At 42.2% G+C, this 20,636-nt stretch overlaps 1 protein-coding gene across 2 annotated transcripts in view; it reads left to right on the top strand.

The window, feature by feature from the left end:
- CACHD1 (cache domain containing 1) overlaps positions 1-20,636 on the top strand; it is a 125,098-nt gene that overhangs the window by 43,226 nt on the left and 61,236 nt on the right. For both annotated transcript variants that reach the window (XM_024764775.1, XM_024764774.1), the window contains one exon: positions 7,221-7,327. In XM_024764775.1, coding sequence (XP_024620543.1) covers positions 7,221-7,327 — 107 coding nt within the window. The remainder of the gene's footprint in view (positions 1-7,220; positions 7,328-20,636) is intronic.

Below are 20,636 nucleotides of genomic sequence, written 5' to 3'. Positions count from 1 at the left end.
GATCTATAATTTTACCAGTTCTTGACCTTTCCATAAACCTGAAGTTTTATAAGTATGACTGGCAGCTAATATATTTCTCAGTGAAAAATCTCTTAGGTAACCCTTAAGAGTAACTGACATCTTTTTATAATGGATTATAAGAATGCACTTCACATTTCTCAGTCTCCAAATCAGGGTAAATAGCACGTTTCTTTTTAGAAATCATTTTTCTAAAAGGCGTATGGGCATAAAAATGTGCTCCTGTCTTCGGCAAAGCCACTGTTCGTCTGGTGCCTGGAGTCTGGCTAAGCGAGTTTTACTGCTGTGTTTGGAGTCCAGAAGAGAAACAAGCATTACTGAGTGTGAGTGAGTAGAAGGTGGAGAGATAATCACAGGGGTTTTGCTCACGTAATTACTTCTCCCAGCTGACTCACCAGCTCTGGACACACTGTGTTCCTATATCTCTTAAGCCCCCTGTTGACACCTGCTTCCTTCCCTGCCTGCACGTCAGCAGTGTCGGCAGCCATAGAAGCAGAGTGAGGTTTATTTCTCACATTTCATGTGAACTTGGTTTTGGAGTGGGTGCTCCCCACACGCGGGATAACTCAAGACATTGAGACTGTTGCCACTTAAAGAACTCCATGGAGCAAGAAGCAGGAGGAAGGAGAATGATTGTCATGTCCCTGAATCCTCTCAATATCAGAATGTGGGGATTTAATAGGAATAAATTAATTTAAAACCACCAGTATTCACTATGTGGGGATTACCCAGGAAGCAAGGTTTAAATCCAGTTCTTGAAACAAGGTAACAATCTGTTTCATCCTTTGCTAGTAAACTTTCAGAATCCAAAGGTCTGTGAGCCAGCTAGACAATAGGTCAAATTGCCCCTCTGGCTCAGGTTCTCCTGCAACGTGGTTATTTAATTCTCAAACATCAGGGTTGTTCTGTGGATTCCTTCAGAAAAATAAGAGCTTCAGGTATTTTCCGTGTTATTTTTGGATCAGGTTTGACCTCTGGAAGGCTGTGTGTTTGCACCACATCAGCTGGGGCTTCCCTGAGCCGTGTTTCAGTTTTACGCCTCGCTCACATTTACAGTAAAGCTTAAGTTGTGTCTGTTGTCCGTTATGTTATTCAGCACCTGGAATTCGTTGTCCCATGTGAGAATTTTTCAGAATTTGGTGAAAGTTCCTCTTTCTTGGTCTTTTCTTAGTTCTATCTTATCTTTCTTGTACATAAGCCATTTGTTTAAGGTTGTCAGATTATCAGAATGCCAGGGTCTTGCTCTCAGAGGAGAAAGTTGGTACCAAGAAAAGGAGAAAATTGCTGTGAGCTGGCCCCAGGTCTGCTGTATCTCTTCTCCATGCAGAGAATGGACATGCTCGCTCTTCTGTTCACGTGGAACTTCTAGCTACCACTGCTGCCCTGAAACCTCTCAGATTTTAGCGGTGAATGGAAAGGGAGCTTGAGGCTTTTCTGGAGTGAAATAATAAAAAGTGTAACCCCAAAATGGCCAATTCCAAAGCTATGCCAGTGGTAAACATTTAAAAAATCTAAGGTATCTACAATTAATAGAGAACACCTGCCTTTAATATCTTCTTCGTCTTCCTTTGCGTCCTCGTCTTTGTCCCTAGAGATCTTTCTCTGTAGCTATCCATTGTGAACCCTTATGCTTAGCTACTGTCATTTCCTATTAAGTAAAAAGGAAAGATTTCCCCTAAGCCCCACAAGCTTTCAGATTAATCCTTTCCTTTGAGAGAATTGAATTCTACTTCAGCTGTTAGATAATGTTAATGATGATTTATTGATTGATTTATTGAGATACAGTGTAATGTATTCATTATGAATGAGAGCTTGAATATATGTTCAAATCTTGGATCTGTTACTTCCAGCTATGAATCTTGAGCTTCTTTTTTTTTTTCTAACATCTTTATTGGAGTATAATTGCTTTACAATGGTGTGTTAGTTTCTGCTTTATAACAAAGTGAATCAGTTATACATATGTTCCCATATCTCTTCCCTCTTGCATCTCCCTCCCTCCCGCCCTCCCTATCCCACCCCTCTAGGTGGTCACAAAGCACCGAGCTATCTCCCTGTGCTATGCGGCTGCTTCCCACTAGCTATCTATTTTACGTTTGGTAGTGTATATATGTCCAGGCCACTCTCTCGCTTTGTCACAGCTTACCCTTCCCCCTCCCCATATGCTCAAGTCTGTTCTCCAGTAGGTCTGTGTCTTTATTCCTCTTACCCCTGGGTTCTTCATGACATTTTTTTTTCTTAAATTCCATATATATGTGTTAGCATACAGTATTTGTCTTTCTTTTTCTGATTGTGTTTGTTGGCAGTCTGTATATCTTCTTTGGAGAAATGTCTATTTACATCTTCTGCCCATTTTTGGATTGGGTTGTTTGTTATTGAGCTGCATGAGCTGCTTATAAATTTGACCTTCTTAATTTAAACCGTTCTGTGCCTCAGTTTCTTGGTCTTCAAATGGAGATAATAATAATATTTCCCTTGGGCTTGTGAAGATTAGATGAGTTGATCCATGTATAACACTTGGAATATTCTTGATATTATATATATATATATCTATATATATATAGATATATATAGATATATATATATACACAGAACAGTAGCTGTTAACCGTTATCATTACTAATACATCCATTACTAGTTATTATTATTTATTAAATGTTTACTATGTACTAGGCTCTTACAAGCTGTTTTCTGATTATGAAATAGGTACTATTTTTATCACCATATTGTAGATGAGAAAAATGGAGGCTTAGAAAATGTAAGTTCTATGCAAGAGGTAGACAGCAATAGCAATTTAAACCCAGACTCCAATCCAGGTCTGTGTACCTCTGAGGCCATGCTCCTGACCATGCTTTGCCAAGGTGGCAGTTCCTTGTTCATCATAGATGTTCAATGAATATGATTTAATAAAATATACAAAGCTTTCCAGTGACTTAGCTCTCTGCCCTTCCACGGTAGGCAGCCACCAATAAGAAAACTTACGGAGAACTATACATTCCCAGGAATGCACTAAACCTGAGAGAGAAATATAAATCCTCAAGGAACTTACAATCCATTGGCAGAACTAAGAACGTCTCAAGGTTTTAGAGAGAATTGGGAGTTCAAGTGCTACATGGTAGGGTTTAGACAATAAGGCTTCCATAACAAAATATCTTGGCATCTCCCCTCACTTCACCTTTATTTAGTATATGGGGAAGGCAAAATAAGTAAGACAATTTTCTCATTATTTGTAATAAATCTTATGTTAGAATTTTTATTGATTAGTAATTTGCTGATATAAGCAGAATCTAAAACCAACCGGTCTGTATCTGTCAGACATCAACTGCGTTGACATTATGCTAAGCCTGATTACAAAACAATATTTAAAAATTAGGGGAAAGACACACAAGCATGAATTAAGAAGCAGAGTGGCACTAGTCAGTTTAGAGGAGAGAGGGCTCCTCACAGGCTGGGGCTGACAAGAGGACTTCCTGGAAGGAAGATGAGAAGAGCTGGGGGCTTTGTAGAATGGGCGCAGTGAACACCAGAGAGCATCACAGTTCGGACCCAACAGAAGAAACATCTATTGAGGGACTGGTCTGGTTAGAGCTGTAGGTTGGGAGACAGTGGGAAGAGAAGGTTGGGTAGATTATTGATGACCAGCACTATATTGTGAAACCTTTTTATGACTGACAAATGTTTACTGAGCACCTACTCTTGTTAATGTGTTACTTTCAGTTTTATTGTTATAAAAATGTTTTTGTAACAATACAGTACAAAAAGAAAAACAACCTATAAAATAGTTCCCTGGTCTCTCTGGTCCCAGGAGCGAACTCTCATTTCACAGCAGCTTGGGAAGTCTGTACGTGCTCGGTGACGGACTTCAGCCTTCTCCATGGGTAGGGCTGATGGCCCAGGTCCTGGCCGTGGAGCCTCCACCCAGGAAGAATGGGGCTGTCTTTGAGCTTACACTTCTTCTGGGAGAAGTTGTCAGTAACTCTCTTGAGTTTCTTGTCCCCTTTAACAAGTTCTTCCTTATTTGTCACTTAAATGAAGCAGTGTGGTGTGTGGCTCATCCTTGCACAGAGAGCTGGGTGATAAGGTCAAGTCTCTCTTAGGTCCCTGATTTGCTATGTGTTCCTTGGTGTCACTTTCCTCAACCGTGAGATAGGTAGGTCTAAAAAAAATTTGTAATTTGTACTGCAAAGTCCAGATGTGAGTTTCAGGCATACCTAAGAATTACTCTGCTCTCTTGATTCAAATTGAAAGATCCTCTGTCCTTGGTCTCTTTGAGGCATACAGAGAAGTACCTGTGCTCACATGGAAAGCCGTTCTACTGCCTTATTTCTAAAGAATCTGCATGACAGGATTGGAGGGCTTCTCATCCCTGGAGAGACTGTCAAAGTCCGATTCCAGGGCCCCACCCCAGACTCACTAAATCAAACTCTTCTAGGGTGGATCCCATGAATCTGCATTCCAACATGCTTCCAGGTGATTCTGATATGGCTAGACTTTCAGTAATTAGGAACCATTTATCTGAGTCACGATCCTCACTTGTTGGACCTCTGGAGGCTTCTGAAGAAGCCCAGAATAGGGCTAAGCACTGTCACGATGGATGTTCATAGAAGATCAGTTAATATGAGTGCCTGCTTTTGACAAGAACAATGCTAAGTGTTATGTGTGCACAGTGGTGAATAAAACCAACAAGACGTGGGGTGTGCTCTCAAGGGGCTCTTGTCTGTTCATATAGCCTGATCTATAAAAATCCACCCATTAAAAACATACACAGGGACTTCCCTGGTGGCGCAGTGGTTAAGAATCTGCCTGCCAGTGCAGGGGACATGGGTTCAAGCCCTGGTCCAGGAAGATCCCACATGCCACAGAGCAGCTAAGCCCATGCGCCACAACTATTGAGCCTGCGCTCTGGAGCCCGTGAGCCACAACTACTGAAGCCCACACGCCTAGAGCCCGTGCTCTGCAGCAAAGAGAAGCCACCGCAATGGGAAGCCCGCGCACTGCAAATAGCAACCCCTGCTCGCTGCAACTAGAGAAAGCCCGCGTGCAGCAACGAAGACCCAATGCAGCCAAAAATAAATAAATAAATTTATTTTTAAAAACATATGCAAATGGAGCCATAAATTAAAAATTATGACACTTGCTTTGAGAGAAGATGGAGACACTTGACATAGACTAGGAAGTCACCCACAATCAGAATAGACCTTTCTAGACTTGCACTGTCCAATATGGTGGCCACTATTCGGTAACTGTTTACATTTAAATTAAGATTAAACAAAATTGAAAATTTAATCTCTCTTACATTAGCCACATTTCAAATGCTGGTAGCCACATGTGGCTGCCATATTGGACAGTGCAAAAATAGCACCTTTTCATCATCTCAGAGAATTCTCTAGGACTGCCCTGGTCTAGATCAGGAGTGGTGAAACCAGTATGGCACACCACCTATTTTTGAAAATTGAGTTTTACTGGAACACAGCCACACTTATTCTTCTGTAAATTCTCTTTGGTTGCTTTCACACCACAATGGCAGAGTTTAGTATCTGTGACAGAGACCTTGTAGGCCACAAAGCCTAAATATTATCTGTCTTTTATTAAAAGGTATGAGATGGAATAGGTTTGACGTGGCTGTCTAGCACATGGAGGGCAGGCGAGTTCCCTGTCTAATGCTACTCTTGCTTCACAGATGTTAAATGCTAAAACAAGAGAGGGACAGTGAGATTATGTTGCTTTTGCACACCGGCAGCTGCTGATGTATTAATCTCCTCTTTTCTCTCCATCTGTGGCTTTTGAGGCAGCAATCTTCTCGTCTAGACAAACTGGAGCAGGTCCAAGGAAGAGTGACCCCGCTGGTGAAGCAACTGTGTCCTTGGAAGCACAGTTGACAATGTTGATATAATTGTGTACTGCGTGAGAGGCTGGACTGAAGAGTCTCTTCAAATTCCTTAAAACGCCACCTCCTTTGAGATGATATGTATCGAAACAAAACTGTTGAACTTTTGCTTTGGGACCCAGCACACCCTTTGAATACCTAGCCCCTTTGCTTATGCGATCAGTTCATTTTAGTAGTTCTTATATAAGATCCAGAAAATCAATATTCATGTGAATAATCACGTGGACCTTGATTTTTAGGAGTGTTTCTCCAGGGTTATAGAGCTTGTCTACCTGCGTTAATGGAATTTCATTAATGACATTTATCATCTAACATTTTAACACAAGTTTTTAAAAATCTAACTTCAGATTGCGCTTATTTGCAGGTAACTCTTAGAAACTTAATGAATCTTCTCAGTATCTGCAATCCCAAATAGCTTATTTAGAGGTTCAAGATTTTTCTCTTTCGTTACTCCTGGATTAAATTCACTTAAAAATAGTCTTAGTGACTATATATAAATGAGTCGGTACATTTTCCTATTATTTTCTTGTAGGCTGTTGTTTGCCCTGGCAAATGAGTCACTGATTACACTAGTGTTTATTGATCAGCTACTAACCAGAGCACTAGCATTGCTCTAGCTCTAGTACCAGCATTGCACTCCCACTGGAAATCAAGAACGACCTTGGCCTCATCTATATGACAACCTGGAAGGTGCAAGCTCTGTGTCATTTATCATGAGAGGAACTGTGGTACATTATTTACAATCTTTTTGACAGCTTTGGAAAATGTTTTATTATTTCTTTTTTTTTTTTGTCTTCAGATAGGAAACCTGGGGCTCAGACAAATTGCACAATTTGTGCAAGTTCACACATTTAATAGTGACAGAGCAAGGATTCAAATCTAGATCTTTCCTACTCCACAGCCATTCTTTCTCCTTCACTACTGTCTATTTTTGTTCTTGGTCATTGGTTTTCAGATAGGATAATTTAAAGAATTGTTTCACATATCACATCAGAGCTCAAGTCTGAATTTTGTCAAATCTATTTTCTGTATGATTTTATCAATAGTACCTGAATCGAGTTCATTGGGGGAAGTTGGCTTGAAGGATTTTTTTTTTTATCTCCTTAGAATTGATCTTGATTTCTAAAACCTTCTAGATGCAGATGTTGGTTTCACCCACACTGCTCTGAAGTGATTTTTTAAAAATACTTAAATTGCAGTTTTACTGTTTATGGGCTGACCTATTTTGTACACAGTATGAAGTATTACTTTTGTTGGTTAGTTTTCTGGATTGAATAACTACCAAATAAATACTGCTAATTCTCTTCTATTGTTTCAGATTTGATGGGAACTTTAATACCAATGTATCTAGAACAATTAGTTGTGATCGACTGTCTACTACTGTTAATAGCCGGGCCTTCAATCCAGGACGAGACTTAAATTCAGGTCAGTAATCTCTTGGTTTTATAAAGATGAACTATATTCTACCACATTCAAGTTGAATAAATTTATTGCTTTAGCGATTTTCTTTAAGTTTTGAAGAAAAAATATGTACTTAAAATCAGGTATTTCTTTCTAGCAAGTTGACACTCAAAAAGAAGGAAAGGGGGCTTCCCTGGTGGCACAGTGGTTGAGAGTCTGCCTGCCGATTCAGGGGACACGGGTTCATGACCCGGTCTGGGAAGATCCCACATGCCGTGGAGCAGCTGGGCCCGTGAGTCCCAAAAAAAAAAAAAAAAAAAAAGAAGGAAAGGAAGAAGAAAATCGAGTGGACGTGTATTGAGCATTTACTACACATCTACATATGTGGAGTATGCCATGTGATTTGCTAGATTCTTTAATCCATTATCTAATTTGTTAGCAGTTTTACATTTGTTATTTTAAAGGTTACTTGAGAGACCCATTTGTCTCTGCACTTAGGAAGTGTTGAATTCATTTGTATTCCCTATCTATAATTTTTAATTTGGGAGGTGGGATTGAAGAATGATGAAGGAGCTTTTCTACTACCGAACAGTGCCATGATGCTATACAGTCATCCCTCAGTATCTGCAGGCACTTGGTTCCAAGGAGCCCCCAAGGATACCAAAATCTACAGATGCTCAAGTCCCTTATATAAAATGGTGAGGTATAATGATTACAGTTGGCGCTTCGTATCTGCGAGTTTCGCATCTGTGGATGTGGACAACTGACTGTATGTTGAGGTTGAACTTTCTTCCTGGTCTTGTTAGAACCCAGTCATCTGCAGCAGTAATAACTACTAAGGCACCTGTACACATGGTTATGTATAGCTTCCAAGTGACACCGTGTCTCTGCTGTCTTGCTCTGGAGTTCCAGTCTACATTTCTCCCTCTGTTTGTCTTGTTATGTACACTTGGTGAGTGGTGGGCCTCAGAACCTAAAGGCTTCACCTTTTAAAAGCTGAAGTGCCTTTAGAAATCACCAGCCTCAATCCTAGAATTTTACCAAGGAATAATCTGAGGCTCAGGAGGGTCCTAAGACTTCCCTCATTACTAGAGAGATAAAGGATTTAACCCTTAAACATGAAGAACTGTATTTCCCAGATTCCAGGCCTCCTGGAGACATGGAAAAGCCAGAGGGCCGGAATATTTACTTTGAGAGGCCCAACCAGTATTGGTTCAGGGGAAGAATTGTAGCCTTTGGGCGTTGTATACACAAACCAGGTAATCTATTAGGTCTGGAAAGAAAGAACTATAAGCTTTATATTGCTTAAGGAAAATAAAACTATAGCTGCTATCTAAATGACCTGACCTAAATCTGCCAGGCACTTATCGCCTAGACCAATATATAATGAATTCAGTCATTTTTTTAAAAATTGGTCAGAGAATCTTGAGGCCTTCTGGAGCAGGTGGGGTTTATTTACTACTAGAAAGGAAGCTCAGTGAAAATATTTTTCATAAAAAATAACTGAAGAGTAAAAAAAACTGAAGAGAGTAGAGAAGGAATGGGCGGAGAAAATGAATTATGGGAGATTCCAAAGCTGGAACAGGGCACAGAGCTGGAACTTGAGTCTTTTGACTCTCAGATTCAGTACTTGCCCTCTTTCCCTCAGCTGTGCCCAGCATAGGGTGTGTGAGAATAAGAGAGGAGTCGGGAAGGACTTCCAAGATATCCAACCTTATCAACGAGAAGGACATTGATTGTGATGGGGAAGTAGAGGAAGAGCAGGTTTGTGTGGGACGCATGGAATCAACTTTTCAGTTTTAGAAAAGTTAAGTTAGTTATCTAAGTGAAAATGTCTCATAGACAGTGGGATATACAAGTCTAGAGTCCAGAGAATGGACCAGACTGGAGATTTATAAATGAGATTCATCGTGTATAGGTAGTACGTAAATCATGAGACTCAATAAGATCATAATATAGCAAGTGGCTATGAATAAAAAAGAGTAGAGGTCCAGGGACTGAGTCTTGGGACACTTGACCACTTAGAGGTCACTGACACGAGAAGGAAGCAGTCGCAAAATCTGAGATGGCAGTCAGTCTGGTGGGAGAAACAGGAGAGCCATCTCCCTGAGGCCAAATGAGGAAAGTGTTTCAAGAAGGAGGGAGAGATCAGCTGTGCTAAGATGGCCCACTAAGACCAGGGCTAAGAAAACTGACCATTGAATTTAGCAATATAGAGGTTATTGGTGAACTTGACGAGGGAGCATGGGCTCTAGGCACGCAGGCTTCAGTAGTTGTGGCACGCGGGCTCAGTAGTCGTGGCTCATGGGCTCTAGAGCGCAGGCTCAGCAGTTGTGGTGCACGTGCTTAGTTGCTCCGCGGCACGTGAGATCTTCCTGGACCAGGGCTCGAACGTGTGTCCCCTGCATTGGCAGGCAGATTCTTATCCACTGCACCACCAGGGAAGCCCCAAGAGAATATTTTTAAATTGAGAGAAATTATGGCAAGGTCATGTGCCAAAGGGAAGGATCCAGTAGAGAAAAGTAAGGAGTGAAAAGAGACAATTGCTGGAGTCTTTTCCTTGATTAGGCAAGAGATGGTGGGATTCCAAGTAGAGGATGTAGAAGCACAGGGCATTCATTTTTAATGAGAGGAGGGAAGAAAGAGGGGGCATGTGGAGATGCCCATAACGACCGACGTGATGTTGGGAACTTGGGGACATGCCCTTCATAACTGCGTTTTCTCAGAGAAGTAGGAAGCAAAACCATCAGCTGAGAGTGAGGCCAGTGGTGGGGGTGGGATGGGGACGGGGAGGCACTGAAGACCTGGTAGTTACACTAAGAGTTCTCTTCTGTGACAGAGGTTTAGGGTAGAGCTTAGCTGCGCAAATAATTGGGAATCCTGACAATATGCTATTTTATTACAGTCTTTATTTGTCAAGGGAGAGGTGGGGAGGAAAAGGATGGTGAGGGCAGAGGTATGTAGTTAAAGATCAGATCTTGAGTTTTGCTGTTTCCAAGAGCACGTCTCAAGTCTAACGTCCTACCTGACAGGAGTTGTTCTCGGCACAGTTGACGTAGCTAGATTTACAAGCCATTTTTGGCAATATTCAGGTGTCTGAGAACTGACTTGCTTGTATTTGAAGTTTTGTGACATTCCACCAGGCAGTGGCTGCATCCCAAAGTCCACATTCTTGAGCACTCATTTGTAATACGAGAGGAATGGGAGATGGTGGAGGGTGACCTCAGAGCTTCCCCTTTCCCGCCTCTCCAGCTCATGCCCCTTTTCAGAGCAGAATTAATGTGCTTCGTAGGCTATCACATGTCTGATATTTACATCTGTAAGATGTCCAGCCTTAGACTGTATATAATCCATCAATGGGTCCCTAATTGATAACACAGTTTCAGATTGCCTCTCAGCCTAGCTGGAAACAGACTCGCACAAACTGTAAACCATTCTTAGCTTCATTTATCCAAAACTGGGTCATGTGTCCATCCATCCAACACACATGTGTATTCTTTGTCTTAAAACCATCCCTGCCAGATCTCTACTTTCTAAATTGACTCCTTGCCCCTGAATCCATTCAAATAACTAACGTTTGACAGTGCATGTGTTACATGATGGTGCTGGTCATGTTTTGCTCAGGGTCTTTCCTGCTTTTATCTCTAGTTTCTCACTTTCTCTCTCTCTCTCTCTCTCTCTCTCTCTCTGTCTCTTTTAAAATTCCTGCTGAGCTATTTTCTTGTGCGTAGCCTGATCCCTAAAGAGAGTTTATTTGAAGAATCCAAGGAAAGTTGCCTCTTGCTCTCTTGAGTTACACAGTTGAGGTGAGAGTGGAAGTGGGAGTTAGTCTTCCTCACCAGAAGAAAAGGTGTCTGGACTTTCTTTATTGTATTTGATTTAAAGAGCATTTGAAGTTGCAAACTTCGATCTTGGTCACATTGCCGTCTTCATTGAGAAACAGGATTCACGGGGTGAAAGAGGAGTTTTTAAGTCACGTTACAGCAGGAAATGCTGCAGGAGGTACAGGTGGGCACTGGCGGCTATGGACCACGCTGTTAATTTCAGTGGCTTCATTGCTTCCTTCTGTGAACGACAAAGATTGGCTCTGTGCTATAGGTTTTCCACTTTTCTTTAAAATAGCTTGAAAATTATCTATTAAAAATGCTAATACCGGGCTTCCCTGGTGGCGCAGTGGTTGGGGGTCCGCCTGCCGGTGCAGGGGACGTGGGTTCGTGCCCCGGTCCGGGAGGATCCCACATGCCGTGGAGCGGCTGGGCCCGTGAGCCATGGCCACTGAGCCTGCGCGTCCGGAGCCTGTGCTCCGCGACGTGAGGGGCCATGACAGTGAGAGGCCCGCGTACCGCAAAAGAAAAAAAAAAAAATGCTAATACCAATGCAGTGTAAAGCTGTGTTCTATCTATAATAAAAGAATAAAAATCAAAAAAAACAGGAATTTCTAGGGTTTTTTTTAATGCCTAATTACTCCAGCTTCATGATTGTATTAGTATTATAAAAGATTGGTAATTATTTTTGTAACATCTAAAAAACTATTCAGTCACTGAGAAATCTAGATTCTTGAGGTTATATGGTTCCGTTTACATTCATGTATGTGGGTGTACGTATGTATATACACAAAATTAAGTACACAAACAGAGGGCCCTTTTCTTCACCTTGCTTCCCCTTCAAGCTCTATTCCTATATTGCGAGCTACTTTAAAGTCTCATCTTATAGTTTCTCACAAAAACCCTATTACACTGATTTCAGAAGATTATTAGCCACATATATTCATTATGGAAAGAGTATATATATACTCTTTCCATAATACCTATGATCATAATGGATACAGCCTGGTTTTTTGTTGTTTGTTTTTTTACTTAGCAAATGTATTCTGATTTTAAATGATTTTACTTAGCAAATCATTCTTCTGTGTCTATGTAAATAAATATACATCTCTATCATTGTAGCAGTGTGTAACATTGTTGAATCAACCAATCTATTCCAGTTCAACATTTAGACTGTCCCAGGTTTTCACTATATCATTGCTCCCTGGAGGATCTCAAGGGACCCCTCCACAGTTTCACTTGACCGCTATATAACATTTGGCATGTAAGCTTCTTTTTTGAAACTCTGTAATCCTTAGTTCCTATAAAATTGTCCTGTGCCATTTATCCCCGGACTTCTCTGTCCAGGCCTTTTCATCCTTCTTCTTGAGCTCCTTTTCCCTAAAGTGGATGTCCCCACGTGTCCTCTCTTCACCACCTCCCTCTGCTCACTGAGTGTTATCTCCCTGAATGTCCTCGATTTATGCAGTACTCCCACTCCTACCACATGCTACTCAATTCGAAATCTCTGTCTCCAGCCCTGGCCTGTTTCTGAGTTCATTTATTGAGGAACCAACTTCAGGGGACACATCTCTCCATGATTATCCTGTAGCTACCTCAAAATTTAAAACAGTCAAACAAACAAGAACACTTTCCTCTAAACTTACTCCCCAATCTGGGTACCCCTCTCCTGGTTACACTGGAAATTCTTCCTTGCCTCTTTCTACCCAGTACTTCAGGCTTTAACAGTTTTGACCAAATGAGAGTGTGAGAGAATGAATATTTGCCGAGTATTTACTATGTACAAGACACCTGGCTAGGCATTTACCTGTGTGTCCCTCTTCCTTCTCATCACATCCAGTGGTGATGTAGGTCTCGTTATCCTTTTTTAAAAAAAATATTTATTTATTTATTTATTTGCTTGTGCCGGGTCTTAGTTGTGGCAGGTGGCCTCCTTAGTTGAGGCTCAAGGGCTCCTTAGTGTGGCATGCGAACTCTTAGTTGCAGCATGCATGTGGGATCTAGTTCCCTGACCATGTATCAAACCCGGCCCCACTGCATTGGGAGGGCGGAGTCTTAACCACTGCGCCACCAGAGAAGTCCCTCGTTACCCTTTTCATTGAAGGGAAACTTAGCTTAGATTCCATAGTTCAAAGGTGTGTCTTGAATCCCCTTTGTTTTCTCCACTCCAACACCATAAACTTAAATCTTCATTGCCTTTCTAGAAGATGAATTAATGTAGAAACCACCTCCCAAAAGTTTTCCCCTTCTCCTATTCTTTCTCATTTTCAATGTATCCTACACACTGTAGGTATTCCGAAAATATCTGCTCTGTAACTCCATTTCTCAAAAACCTCTGATAGTTTACCTCTAAGATGAAGGTGGAAGCCTTTAAAATTCATCTTCTGCTCCTCTTCCTTTAGCCCTCTGAGCTGTATCCTCAGGGAATCCCTTTCATTGCTTCAAATCTCCAGGTTCTATTACTCCTCCATACTTTGCTCTTGTTCGGTAAGAATTCCTTGTCTGTTGTAGCAGGTTGGGTTTACCAGGAGGCAGACTCTGAGATGGAGGTTGGCAGTCTGCGGGGAAAGGGAAGGAAGCAGGATTGAGCAGTAGGGGAAGATGGGCTGAGATCCAGCCTCAGTGGAGTCCTCAGCCCCACCCCAGGGGAGCTTAGAGGCTGGGGTGACCCTTCAGAGTTGTGCTGGCCCAGTTGCAACTCTTCATTACTTTATTCTATGGTACATTCTTATTATAGAATTTTAATTTGTTTTTATATTGAACATCTGTTTGATGCTCTATTTCTTTTCATTAATTTTTTTGTATGCCAGGTGCTCAGTCCAGTGCTTTACCCATAGCAGGTACACAGTAAATGCTTATTGAATGAATAAATGAATGAATAGAACTAGGATTTCCTTTGTACTTTTGTTGTCTCATCTTTGTAATGGAATAATCGAGACATTTGGAAGGACCTTAGTGAAGAGAAGAATGTAGTCGTGATGTGCTATAAGTCAGGCCTGGCCTTCTTAGCTTGACAGCAGATCAGCACATATAAATGTCTCAGGTATAGAGACAGACTATCCAGATGAATCGTATTGTTTACATGAAACTAACTGTGGTGATTTCAAACATGCAATGCACACAAGAAAATCAGTCCATTGTTCCTGGGTACCTCATACACCGCTACATAGTTTTGTCTTAGTCTTGCCATGGATACCAAGGAAAAATGTTTACTCAATATTATAGATGAGAAACAAGCCTAACTACCTAAACTAGATAGGATCTATTAACCGACCTACCTAAAGTCAAACAACAAATTGTTGGTATCGATGTGACTAAACATACATGTCCTGATTCCTTGTCCGATGTGCTCCTTACAGCAGACTGCTTAAGATGAAGGCGTTTCTCCCCATTGCTGTATTCTGCCTAATAACACTTCAGTCTCTTCTGACCAAACCTATCACCTTCTCTCTTCCCACCCAAACCTCCTCCCCAGCCCGTGTTCCATATGTTAGTTAGCAGCAGCTTCATTTTGTTCCTCACCAAAGCTTGAGACCAGAACCAACCCTGACTCTATCTCTCTCTCTCTCATAACAAGCTTCTCTCAGGGGACAGCTTTACCGTAGTTACTGTGGCACACACCAGGGTAATTAAGACAGAATTTCTCCCCTCAGAGAGCTCACAACCTTGTCCTATGTGTGTTGAGGGCACTAGGAATGAGGAGAAAAATCAACAGACAAATGGTCATGATGCAGTGCTAAATGCTGTCATGATAAAGGTAAGCCTGGGGCACTTGACCCAAATCGTGAGGTTGAGTTGAGTCTTAGAAGACAGTAGGAATTAGGTGACGTGCTTGTGGCAAGCACATTTCCCATTTCAGAATCTGTGGAACGTGCCGACCACTGTGGAGAAGGGAATATAGTAAGTAACGGAAAATGAAGGTAGCACTAAGCCAGATTTTAATGGGCCTTGTATATCAGTCTGAGGAGTTTGCTTTGGGTTTGGTTTGGTTTTTGTTTTGATATGTTTCTTAGCTTGAAGTCAAGCAGCTAACAGACTTTAAGCAGGGCAGGCAAGAGAGCTTTGTGAAGAATGGATAGAAGAGTAGTTAGCCTGGGAAAAGAGAAAACTGGAAGTAGACTAGGTCGTCCAAAAGTGGGAGGGGTCGTGGAGAGGGGCCACGGCCTAAGCAAGCATGGCCTCATCCAAGATGAGTGGTTAATGGGACGGCAAGAAGCAGAGAGTCCGTGGAGACCACTGTCCACGGCAGAGAAAGTTGAAAGGTCACTGATTGATTGGCAGAGAAAAGGTAAAAGGTTGATTGGCAGAGAAAAGGTGAAAGGTCACTGATAACTTAGGAAGGGGTAGGATTTAGGGATGGTTCTGCAGATAATAGTTTTTTAAGTTAGAGCAACTTGAAAATATTTATATGCCGAAGACACACAGAGAGAGAGAGAGTCAGTCTGAGAAGCAAGTGGAGCTAAGGAAACAGACAGGACAATGGAGTTTAACATCTTGGTTGAGTTGTCCCAAACCTGGCTGATCACCAGGGTCACCTGAAGTGCTTTGTCAAAAATGCCTATTCTTGGGGCTTCCCTGGTGGCGCAGTGGTTGGGAGTCCGCCTGCCGATGCAGGGGACACGGGTTCGTGCCCCGGTCCGGGAGGATCCCACATGCCACAGAGCGGCTGGGTCCGTGAGCCATGGCCGCTGAGCCTGCGTGTCCGGAGCGTGTGCGCCACAACGGGAGAGGCCACAGCAGTAAGAGGCCCGCGTACCACACACACACACACACACAAATGCCTATTCTTTGGCCCCCAACCCAGACCTAGTGAATCAGAATGTTGGCTGGGTAAAGCTTGGGAACCTGTAGGCTTCAAAAGCTGATTGTGATGATCAGCCAGGTTTGAGAACTCCATCTCTGCTAATTTTCTTGTATTCTTTCCATGAATGTTTGGAAACTACCTTGACCTTTGGATCCTCTGGGAATGGTCTCTGAGAAAGGAAGAGGGTAGAGCAGTAGATCCTGTGCTGATTTTGGATTGCCCCAGAAATTTGTTCTGGATTATCTGAGCCCATGACCAAGCTGCCTCAACAGAATCAAGGACAGAATGGACTGGTTATTTTACATTATGTAATTAGCTTGGAATGGACATGATGAACTGTGAGCTTGGAACAGAATCAGAGATTTGTGGATGTCCTCTCCTTAGTATTAGACTAAAGTAAATACAATGAGAAGGCTGAGTCAGCTGCCATTAACCTAACTTCGGCAATGGGCTTTAGTGGAAGAATCAGAGGACTGTGTGGCCTGGATCCTATTCCAGGCCCAAAGCTTAAGTAATTCCTCCCTTTGAGCCAGAATATCCTTAGCTATAAAATGATAATAACAGTATCACTTTGGTAAACCTCCACATTCTGGCTCTCGCTAGCTGTTAAATACTTGGGAAAATTAACCTCTATATGCCTTGGTTTCCTGAATAATAAATAAAACCCACCTCATAGAGTTGTTTTAAGAATTAACTGAGATAATATAAATAAAAGACCTTGCAAAGTGCCTGGTACGTGGTCAAACACTCAATATGCTTGCCCCTTCTGGAACAGCATACACAGTATCCATGAAATATGGCCCCTCCAGAATACGTGGTAAAACGATACTCAGGATGTGAGCAAGGAGTAGGAATTGGAAAGGTGTGATAGGGTATAATGCCAGAAATTTTGTTTGGAGTCCTCAGGATGTTAATTTATTTTACTTCCCTCCAAAAGGATTGCAATTGCACAGAGTATTACTGAAAGGTGCTATGTAATTTCTGGTCTGTTAGGAAAGTATGTGTGTTTTTGTGTGTCTGCACCTCTGTGTGCTTAGGACAGCTCCTGTATTTTACATATGGCAAGCTCTGGGAAGTAGATAGCTCTGTGTGCTTTGCTGAGCAGTGTTGGGCTGGGCATCGGGAAGCCCAGAGTTCCTCGAAGTAGGATCACAGGCTTTCTGTTACAGGGCATTTTCCCTTTGTCCCTACTTCCTCTGGATAATACTATTGGGAAAGTCACAGCCCAAAGACAGGCGGTTCATAATCCAGCTCTTTCTCATTGGCCTGGTGGGTTAAGCATTAAAGAAGGCAGGCAAGGAGTTTGGGGACGTGGTTGGTTTTGTTTTGACTGGAGAGGCCAATGACATAAGAACTAGTCAGATGTAGATGATAAAATTGGAAGGAAAATATTTGGGGACTGTGGAATCTGGGACCCATATGTTAGAATTATCCACAGACAGTTCAGTACACTGTGTGCAGGCGGATCTTGAGACCCAATAGACAGGAATGCCTAGAAAGAGGAAAGGCACGGTTTTTCAGCTGCTTATCTGATGACAGTTTGTCAAAGAAAAAATAAGCCAATGGGTATGGCAAAATTCTTGGTCTTCACTTATAATTAGCATAAGACATGTAAGTGAGAAATAGTCAGTTGTTGAAGGGGATGGAGAGTTTTGCCTTTAAAGAAACAGGAGCCATCACAGGGAGCTCCACATCCTTTAAAGGCCAATATTAAGTTTTCTCCATCATTCTCATTTAAATGTTTCTTGGTACTGTTTGGACATTTTGCAAAGTATTGAATCACTGTTAATAATCTCATAGTACTGACCTACAGCTTCTAAGCAAATAGGAAGTGAGAATGCTCTTCCTTTTTTCTTTCATAAACTTGATAAAAGCTCTTTCTCTCTAGTTGTAAATCCATGTACTTCCTTCCTATTGACCTTCATTCTTTGCCCTCTTACCACTTTTCTCTGGGTTTCTACAGGGTCTTTGGAAATACCTTGTCCAAATCTATTACTTTACAGATGTGGCGATTGTGAAATCACATGCCTTGGCCAACATCATCATTCACTGATTCACTCAGCAAATACTGACTGAGTGCTTCCTAAAAACTGGGTTTGTGCCAGGGCCAGGGAATGTGATGAACAAAATTGACTTGGCCCCTGCCCTCCTGGGACTGACAGCTCCTCTGCATGAGAGACACAAAACAAATAGCGGCAGAAATAAATACACCGAACTTACCAATTTTTGCCATCTATGGCAAAAATTTCCTATGAAGGAAAATACTGAATGCTCTAAGGGAGGATAATAATGGAGGGTGGTCAGGGAAGGTCTCTCTGAGAAGGTGAAGAGTTATTCCATTGCAAAAAGATTGGCATATTTACAGAACTAAAAAGAAATAGCTCTCGACGTATAATGTAGTGAGTTGAAAAGGGGAAAGGTGAGCCTGGGGAGTAGGAAGGCACCAGATGGTACAGGGCCTGATGGGGTTGGATTTAATACTAGACATGATTATGTGGGAAACCTTTGAACAGTTTTAAGCAAATCAGTGGTGGGATTTGATTTCTGTTTTAGAAAGATGCCTTTCGATACTGGATAGAAAGTTAAACTGGAGGTCAGAGAGCTTGCCAGTCAGAGATGGCATTTTAACCCATGGCTGCTTATTCCCAGTCCATCTGATTTACCAGGGTATCCCTTCTAGTTCCTAAGAGCCAACCTAAGTTAAGTAAAGAGTGCAAAATAGCACTGGGCCCGTGTCCAAATGGCTTTCTTATGCCTGCTCAGTTTGACAGTGAAAGAAAAAGACACATCAGGCTCACATCTCTAACCAGTTGAGCACCTACAAAATAATTAAGAGGTGTCAGCGCTATAGTTTCTCTCTCAAATAAAAACTCCCTTTATTATCTAAAATACACTATTGAGGGCTTCCCTGGTGGCGCAGTGGTTGAGAGTCCACCTGCCGATGCAGGGGACACGGATTCGTGCCCCGGTCCGGGAGGATCCCACATGCCGCGGAGTGGCTGGGCCCGTGAGCCATGGCCGCCGAGCCTGCGCGTCCGGAGCCTGTGCTCCGCAACGTGAGAGGCCACAACAGTGAGAGGCCCGCGTACTGCAAATCACGCACAGTTCTGAGTGCTGTAATTACCGTCAACTCTACCTTCCAAGCTGTAGCTTGTGTCTCTGCCATTTTCCAGGTAGACCAGCCTGTGGGGTCGATGGTAAAGCCCATGACATTGGACTCCCAGCTGGTGTGTGCCAGTTTTAGCAGTTCAGCAGTTTGTTTTTCCTCACAAGATTAAATGCTCACTTTAACCTTATGTCTTATTTCAATTTTGAAATCATTCCTTAAGGAGTCAAGTGTCTCCTTAATTGTATTTATTTACACTGTATATTTACAGACTGATGCAACTGATTATTCTGATTGAGAACCATCAACCTGTTTATATATTTATTCTTCCTCTTAAGAAGTACTCAGTGCATTTTTTATCTATTCAGTGCCAATTCATTCAGCATGTATCTATGAACATGTAGAAACACTACAGTGTTCTGGAAAGAGCCAGGACTTAGGAGGCAGACACCTAGGTCAAATCATGACTCTGCCCTTATGACTCTGAGCAAGTTAGTTCTTTATCTGTAAAATGGGTATAATAGCAAACTCATAGAGTCTTTATAAAACATCAAACTGTGTATAAAACTAGTTTGTGGGGCTTCCCTCGTGGCGCAGTGGTTGAGAGTCTGCCTGCCGATGCAGGGGACACGGGTTCGTGCCCCGGTCCGGGAAGATCCCACATGCCGCGGAGCGGCTGGGTCCGTGAGCCACGGCCACTGAGCCTGCGCGTCCAGAACCTGTGCTCCACAACGGGAGAGGCCACAGCAGTGAGAGGCCCACGTACCACAAAAAAAAAACTAGTTTGTATGATGCTCAATAAATTTGCACTATTATTAAATCAAATTTATTGAGGAATAATTGACATCTAATAAACTTCACATGTTTAGCATATACAGTTGATACGTTTTGACATGTATAGTCCCGTGAAATCATCCGACAAGCAGGCTTTTTCTCTCTCCATTTACCTATTTTTGTACTGGTTGCATTGGCAGTAGTGTTGGGAGAAGGGAGTGTTTATCATTTTTAAACATATTTAGAATTATGATTGCTCTATATTGATTTATTTAATCATTGCTCTATGTTTAATTTATGTTTAATTGGATTTGGCATTAGAGGAAAGTAAGATTTTAGAATTTATCAAACAAAAGTATCAAAACATTCGAGAAATAGTACTTCCATGCAGATCTTCCCAGTCTGTATGCTGCAGATATCACGCAGAGCGTGCGCCTTGATGTGAAAAGTACTGGGAATCTTTGCTTCAGGGGTAACAGACAAGGCTCAGATATAGATCTCACCCTCAAGGATCTTTGAGTCTAGGGATGGAGGATCCAACAGTTTCCTGTTAGGACAGTAATTCTAGCTAGAAGGTGGGACGAGGTAAAATGCTGGAGGATGTCAGAGGGTGTGATGAACTTCTGTCCTGGGGTTCGGGTTCGGCTTCAGTGAGGAAAAAACATTCATTGCCTCCTTCACGTGTGTCTGTCTGAGATCGGTGTGCAGAGCAGTTTAGACAGATACAGACCCTGCCCGTTGATAAATTAAAGCCTAGCACTGTGCATCGTGGGCTCACAGGTTGGGCGTCTGCCCAGGTTTTCTTCCTGGACAGCTTCCAGCATT

This window comes from Neophocaena asiaeorientalis, unplaced genomic scaffold (assembly GCF_003031525.2).
Source record: "Neophocaena asiaeorientalis asiaeorientalis breed wild unplaced genomic scaffold, Neophocaena_asiaeorientalis_V1.1 scaffold135, whole genome shotgun sequence".
Lineage (NCBI taxonomy): Eukaryota > Metazoa > Chordata > Mammalia > Artiodactyla > Phocoenidae > Neophocaena > Neophocaena asiaeorientalis.
This window is presented reverse-complemented; position numbering and strand designations above follow the sequence as displayed.